This window comes from Ambystoma mexicanum, chromosome 10, assembly GCF_040938575.1.
Source record: "Ambystoma mexicanum isolate Mex_15411 chromosome 10, UKY_AmexF1_1, whole genome shotgun sequence".
NCBI lineage: Eukaryota > Metazoa > Chordata > Amphibia > Caudata > Ambystomatidae > Ambystoma > Ambystoma mexicanum.
The window spans coordinates 25701819-25709887 of record NC_090932.1 but is presented as its reverse complement, the minus strand read 5'-3'; the positions used below and the strand labels follow the sequence as shown (position 1 = coordinate 25709887).

Below are 8069 nucleotides of genomic sequence, written 5' to 3'. Positions count from 1 at the left end.
GGGACCCAAGACCACCACTGGTGAAGCATGATCTCAGGGACCCAAGGCCACCACTGGTGAAGTATGATATCAGGGACCTAAGCCCACCGCTGGTGAAGCATGATCTCAATGACCCAAGGCCACCACAGGTGAAGCATATCAGGGACCGAAGGCCATCACTGGTGAAGCATATCAGGGACCCAAGGCTACCACTGGTGAAGCATATCAGGGACCCAAGGCCACCAATGGTGAAGCATGATCTCAGGGACCGAAGGCCGCCACTGGTGAAGCATGATATCAGGGACCTAAGGGCACGACAGGTGAAGCATGATTTCAGGGACCCAAGGCCACCACTGGTGAAGCATGATATCAGGGACCCAAGGCCACCACTGGTGAAGCATGATATCAGGGACTCAAGGGCACCAATGGTGAAGCATGATATTAGGGACTCAAGGGCACCACTGGTAAAACATGGTATCAGGGACCTGAGGCCACCACTGGTGAAGCATGATCTCAGGGACCTGAGGCAACCACTGGTGAAGCATGATCTCAGGGACCCAAGGCCACCACTGCTGAAGCATGGTATCCGGGACCTAAGGCCACCACTGGTGAAGCATTATCTCAGGGACCCAAGGCCACCACTGGTGAAGCATGATATCAGGGTCCCAAGGTCACCACTGGTGACGCATGATCTCAGGGACCCAAGGCCATCACTGGTGAAGCATGATATCAGGGACCCAAGGCCACCACTGGTGAAGCATAATATCAGGGACCCAAGGCCACTACTGGTGAAGCATTATCTCAGGGTCCCAAAGCCAGCACTGGTGAAGAATGATCTCAGGGACCCAAGGCCACCACTGGTGAAGCATAATATCAGGGATCCAAGGCCACCACTGGTGAAGCATGATCTCAGGGACCCAAGGCCACCACTGGTGAAGTATAATCTCAGGGACCGAAGGCCACCACTGGTGAAGTATGATATCAGGGGCCTAAGGCCACCACTGGTGAGGCATGATATCAGGGACCTAAGGGCATGTCAGGTGAAGCATGATCTCAGAGACCCAAGGCCACCACTGGTGAAGCATGATCTCAGGGACCGAAGGCCGCCACTGGTGAAGCATGATATCAGGGACCTAAGGGCACGGCAGGTGAAGCATGATCTTAGGTACCCAAGGGCATGCCTGGTGACGCATGATATCAGGGACCTAAGGGCACGACAGGTGAAGCATGATTTCAGGGACCCAAGGCCACCACTGGTGAAGCATGATCTCAGGGACCTAAGGGCACGACAGGTGAAGCATGATATCAGGGACTTAAGGCCACCACTGGTGAAGCATAATATCAGGGACCTAAGGCCACCACTGGTGAAGCATGATCTCAGGGACTCAAGGCCACCACTGGTGAAACATAATATCAGGGACCCAAGACCACCACTGGTGAAGCATGATCTCAGGGACCCAAGGCCACCACTGGTGAAGCCTGATATCAGGGACCCAAGGCCACCACTGGTGAAGCATGATCTCAGGGACCCAAGGCCACCACTGGTGAAGCATAATATCAGGGATCCAAGGCCACCACTGGTGAAGCATGATCTCAGGGACCCAAGGCCACAACTGGTGAAGTATAATCTCAGGGACCGAAGGCCACCACTGGTGAAGTATGATGTCAGTGACCTAAGGCCACCACTGGTGAAGTATGATATCAGGGCCCTAAGGGCACGGCAGGTGAAGCATGATCTCAGGCCCCAAGGCCACCACTGGTGAAGCATGATCTCAGGGACCCTAGGCCACCACTGGTCAAGCATGATCTCAGGGACCCAAGGCCACCACTGGTGAAGCATGATCTCAGGGACCCAAGGCCACCACTGGTGAAGTATAATCTCAGGGACCGAAGGCCACCACTGGTGAAGTATGATATCAGGGGCCTAAGGCCACCACTGGTGAGGCATGATATCAGGGACCTAAGGGCATGTCAGGTGAAGCATGATCTCAGAGACCCAAGGCCACCACTGGTGAAGCATGATCTCAGGGACCGAAGGCCGCCACTGGTGAAGCATGATATCAGGGACCTAAGGGCACGGCAGGTGAAGCATGATCTTAGGTACCCAAGGGCATGCCTGGTGACGCATGATATCAGGGACCTAAGGGCACGACAGGTGAAGCATGATTTCAGGGACCCAAGGCCACCACTGGTGAAGCATGATCTCAGGGACCTAAGGGCACGACAGGTGAAGCATGATATCAGGGACTTAAGGCCACCACTGGTGAAGCATAATATCAGGGACCTAAGGCCACCACTGGTGAAGCATGATCTCAGGGACTCAAGGCCACCACTGGTGAAACATAATATCAGGGACCCAAGACCACCACTGGTGAAGCATGATCTCAGGGACCCAAGGCCACCACTGGTGAAGCCTGATATCAGGGACCCAAGGCCACCACTGGTGAAGCATGATCTCAGGGACCCAAGGCCACCACTGGTGAAGCATGATCTCAGGGACTCAAGGCCACCACTGGTGAAACATAATATCAGGGACCCAAGACCACCACTGGTGAAGCATGATCTCAGGGACCCAAGGCCACCACTGGTGAAGTATGATATCAGGGACCTAAGCCCACCGCTGGTGAAGCATGATCTTAATGACCCAAGGCCACCACAGGTGAAGCATATCAGGGACCGAAGGCCACCACTGGTGAAGCATATCAGGGACCCAAGGCTACCACTGGTGAAGCATATCAGGGACCCAAGGCCACCAATGGTGAAGCATGATCTCACGGACCGAAGGCCGCCACTGGTGAAGCATGATATCAGGGACCTAAGTGCACGACAGGTGAAGCATGATTTCAGGGACCCAAGGCCACCACTGGTGAAGCATGATCTCAGGGATCCAAGGGCACGACTGGTGCAGCATGATATCAGGGACCCAAGGCCACCACTGGTGAAGCATGATATCAGGGACCCAAGGCCACCACTGGTGAAGCATGATATCAGGGACTCAAGGGCACCAATGGTGAAGCATGATATTAGGGACTCAAGGGCACCACTGGTAAAACATGGTATCAGGGACCTGAGGCCACCACTGGTGAAGCATGATCTCAGGGACCTGAGGCAACCACTGGTGAAGTATAATCTGAAGGACCCAAGGTCACCACTGCTGAAGCATGATATCAGGGACCTAAGGCCACCACTGGTGAAGCATGATCTCAGGGACCCAAGGCCACCACTGCTGAAGCATGGTATCAGGGACCTAAGGCCACCACTGGTGAAGCATTATCTCAGGGACCCAAGGCCACCACTGGTGAAGCATGATATCAGGGGCCCAAGGTCACCACTGGTGACGCATGATCTCAGGGACCCAAGGCCATCACTGGTGAAGCATGATATCAGGGACCCAAGGCCACCACTGGTGAAGCATAATATCAGGGACCCAAGGCCACTACTGGTGAAGAATGATCTCAGGGACCCAAGGCCACCACTGGTGAAGCATAATATCAGGGATCCAAGGCCACCACTGGTGAAGCATGATCTCAGGGACCCAAGGCCACCACTGGTGAAGTATAATCTCAGGGACCGAAGGCCACCACTGGTGAAGTATGATATCAGGGGCCTAAGGCCACCACTGGTGAGGCATGATATCAGGGACCTAAGGGCACGTCAGGTGAAGCATGATCTCAGAGACCCAAGGCCACCACTGGTGAAGCATGATCTCAGGGACCGAAGGCCACCACTGGTGAAGCATGATATCAGGGACCTAAGGGCACGGCAGGTGAAGCATGATCTTAGGTACCCAAGGGCATGCCTGGTGACGCATGATATCAGGGACCTAAGGGCACGACAGGTGAAGCATGATTTCAGGGACCCAAGGCCACCACTGGTGAAGCATGATCTCAGGGACCTAAGGGCACGACAGGTGAAGCATGATTTCAGGGACCCAAGGCCACCACTGGTGAAGCATGATCTCAGGGACCTAAGGGCACGACAGGTGAAGTATGATATCAGGGACTTAAGGCCACCACTGGTGAAGCATGATATCAGGGACCTAAGGCCACCACTGGTGAAGCATGATATCAGGGACTCAATTGAAGCATGATCTCAGGGTCCCAAGGCCACCACTGGTGAAGCCTGATATCAGGGACCCAAGGCCACCACTGGTGAAGCATGATCTCAGGGACCCAAGGCCACCACTGGTGAAGCCTAATATCAGGGACCCAAGGCCACCACTGGTGAAGCATGATCTCAGGGACCCAAGGCCACCACTGATGAAGCATGATCTCAGGGACTCAAGGGCACCAATGGTGAAGCATGATATCAGGGACTCAAGGGCACCAATGGTGAAGCATGGTATCAGAGACCTAAGGTCACCACTGGTGAAGCATGATCTCAGGGACCTGAGGCAACCACTGGTGAAGTATAATCTGAAGGACCCAAGGTCACCACTGCTGAAGCATGATATCAGGGACCTAAGGCCACCACTGGTGAAGCATGATCTCAGGGACCCAAGGCCACCACTGCTGAAGCATGGTATCAGGGACCTAAGGCCACCACTGGTGAAGCATTATCTCAGGGTCCCAAGGCCACCACTGGTGAAGCATGATATCAGGGACCTAAGGGCACGACAGGTGAAGCATGATATCAGGGACTTAAGGCCACCACTGGTGAAGCATTATATCAGGGACTCAAGGGCACCAATGGTGAAGCATGATATCAGGGACCCAATTGAAGCATGATCTCAGGGTCCCAAGACCACCACTGGTGAAGCATGATCTCAGGGACCCAAGGCCACCACTGGTGAAGCATGATATCATGGACTCAAGGGCACCAATGGTGAAGCATGATATCAGGGACCCAATTGAAGCATGATCTCAGGGTCCCAAGGCCACCACTGGTGAAGCATGATCTCAGGGACCCAAGGCCACCACTGGTGAAGCATGATCTCAGGGACCCAAGGCCACCACTGGTGAAGCATAATATCAGGGACCCAAGGCCACCACTGGTGAAACATGGTATCAGGGACCTAAGGGCACGACAGGTGAAGCATGATATCAGGGACTTAAGGCCACCACTGGTGAAGCATTATATCAGGGACTCAAGGGCACCAATGGTGAAGCATGATATCAGGGACCCAATTGAAGCATGATCTCAGGGTCCCAAGACCACCACTGGTGAAGCATGATCTCAGGGACCCAAGGCCACCACTGGTGAAGCATGATATCAGGGACTCAGGTGCACCACTGGTAAAAAATGTTATTAGGGACCTAAGGCCACCACTGGTGAAGTATAATCTCAAGGAACCAACGCCACCACTGCTGAAGCATGATATCAGGGACCTAAGGCCACCACTGGTGAAGCATGATCTCAGGGACCCAAGGCCACCACTGGTGAAGCATGATATCAGGGACCTGAGGCCACCACTGGTGAAGCATGATCTCAGGGACCCAAGGCCACCACTGGTGAAGCATGATATCAGGGACCCAAGGCCACCACTGGCAAAGCATGATCTCAGGGACCCAAGGCCACCACTGGTGAAGCGTAATATCAGGGCCCCAAGGTCACCACTGGTGAAGCATGATCTCAGAGACCCAAGGCTACCACTGGTGAAGCATGATATCAGGGACCCAAGGCCACCACTGGTGAAGCATGATCTCAGGGACCCAAGGCCACCACTGGCGAAGCATGATCTCAGGGACCCAAGGGACCACTGGTGAAGCATGATCTCAGGGACCCAAGGCCACCACTGGTGAAGCATGATCTCAGGGACTCAAGGCCACCACTGGTGAAGCATAATATCAGGGACCCAAGACCACCACTGGTGAAGCATGATCTCAGGGACCCAAGGCCACCACAGGTGAAGCATGATATCAGGGACCCAAGGCTACCACTGGTGAAGCATAATCTCAGGGACCCAAGGCCACCACTTTTTTAGCATGATCTCAGGGACCCAAGGCCACCACTGGTGAAGCATAATATCAGGGATCCAAGGCCACCACTGGTGAAGCATAATATCAGGGACCCAAGGCCACTACTGGTGAAGCATGATCTCAGGGACCCAAGGCCAGCACTGGTGAAGAATGATATCAGGGACCCAAGGCCACCACTGGTGAAGCATAATATCAGGGACCCAAGGCCACTACTGGTGAAGCATGATCTCAGGGACCCAAGGCCAGCACTGGTGAAGAATGATATCAGGGACCCAAGGCCACCACTGGTGAAGCATGATCTCAGGGACCCAAGGCCACCACTGGTGAAGCATGATCTCAGGGGCCCAAGGCCACCACTGGTGAAGTATAATCTCAGGGACCGAAGGCCACCACTGGTGAAGTATGATATCAGGGGCCTAAGGCCACCACTGGTGAGGCATGATATCAGGGACCTAAGGGCACGTCAGGTGAAGCATGATCTCAGAGACCCAAGGCCACCACTGGTGAAGCATGATATCAGGGACCCAATGCCACCACTGGTGAAGCATGATATCAGGGACCCAAGGCCACCGCTGGTGAAGTATGATATCAGGGACCCAAGGCAACCACTGGTGAAGCATATCAGGGACCCAAGGCCACCACTGGTGAAGCATATCAGGGACCCAAGGCCACCAATGGTGAAGCATGATCTCAGGGACCGAAGGCCGCCACTGATGAAGCATGATATCAGGGGCCTAAGGGCACGGCAGGTGAAGCATGATCTCAGGGACCCAAGGGCATGCCTGGTGACGCATAATATCAGGGACCTAAGGCTACCACTGTTGAAGAATGATCCTTGGGACTCAAGGCCACCACTGGTGAAGGATGATCCCAGGGACCCAAGGCCACCACTGGTGAAGCATGATCTCAGAGACCCAAGGGCAACACTGGTGAAGCATTATCTCAGGGACCCAAAGGCAACACTGGTGAAGCATGATATCAGGGAACTTAAGGCCACCACTGGTGAAGCATGATCTCCGGGACCCAATGCCACCACTGGTGAACCATGATATCAGGGACCCAAGGGAAACACTTGTGAAGCATGATATCAGGGACCTAAGGGCAACACTGGTGAAGCATGATATGAGGGACCCAAGGCCACCACTGGTAAAGCATGATCTCAGGGAGCCAAGGGTACCACTGGTGAACCATGATATCAGGGACCCAAGGCCACCAATGGTGAAGCATGATCTCAGGGACCCACAGGCACCACTGGCGAAGCATAATATCAGGGACCCAAGGCCACCACTGGTGAAGCATGATCTCAGGGACCCAAGGCCACCACTGGTGAAGCATGATATCAGGGACCCAAGGCCACCACTGGTGAAGCATGATCACAGGGACCCAAGGCCACCACTGGTGAAGCATAATATCAGGGATCCAAGGCCACCACTGGTGAAGCATGATCTCAGGGACCCAAGGCCACAACTGGTGAAGTATAATCTCAGGGACCGAAGGCCACCACTGGTGAAGTATGATGTCAGTGACCTAAGGCCACCACTGGTGAAGTATGATATCAGGGCCCTAAGGGCACGGCAGGTGAAGCATGATCTCAGGCCCCAAGGCCACCACTGGTGAAGCATGATCTCAGGGACCCTAGGCCACCACTGGTCAAGCATGATATCAGGGACCCAAGGCCACCACTGGTGAAGCATGATCTCAGGGACTCAAGGCCACCACTGGTGAAACATAATATCAGGGACCCAAGACCACCACTGGTGAAGCATGATCTCAGGGACCCAAGGCCACCACTGGTGAAGTATGATATCAGGGACCTAAGCCCACCGCTGGTGAAGCATGATCTCAATGACCCAAGGCCACCACAGGTGAAGCATATCAGGGACCGAAGGCCATCACTGGTGAAGGATATCAGGGACCCAAGGCTACCACTGGTGAAGCATATCAGGGACCCAAGGCTACCAATGGTGAAGCATGATCTCAGGGACCGAAGGCCGCCACTGGTGAAGCATGATATCAGGGACCTAAGGGCACGACAGGTGAAGCATGATTTCAGGGACCCAAGGCCACCACTGGTGAAGCATGATATCAGGGACCCAAGGCCACCACTGGTGAAGCATGATATCAGGGACTCAAGGGCACCAATGGTGAAGCATGATATTAGGGACTCAAGGG

The 8069-nt window shown here is 54.3% G+C and overlaps 1 protein-coding gene across 1 annotated transcript; it reads left to right on the top strand.

The window, feature by feature from the left end:
* Positions 1 to 224: 224 nt before the first annotated feature.
* LOC138492791 (uncharacterized) lies at positions 225 to 4706 on the top strand. The gene is made up of 3 exons (XM_069620149.1): positions 225 to 875; positions 2537 to 3169; positions 4209 to 4706. Exons 1-3 carry the CDS (start codon positions 225 to 227, stop codon positions 4704 to 4706), a joined length of 1782 nt encoding a protein of 593 aa, XP_069476250.1.
* Positions 4707 to 8069: the final 3363 nt, after the last annotated feature.

Excerpts from the sequence above, each read along its gene's own strand:
- LOC138492791 (XM_069620149.1), top strand. The coding sequence starts at position 225 with ATGGTGAAGCATGATCTCAGGGACCGAAGGCCGCCACTGGTGAAGCAT. Across the intron at positions 876-2,536 it reads GGGATCCAAGGCCACCACTG|CATGATCTCAGGGACCCAAG; the intron begins GTGAAGCATGAT and ends CCACTGGTGAAG. Across the intron at positions 3,170-4,208 it reads GGGACCTAAGGCCACCACTG|CATGATCTCAGGGACCCAAG; the intron begins GTGAAGCATGAT and ends CCACTGGTGAAG.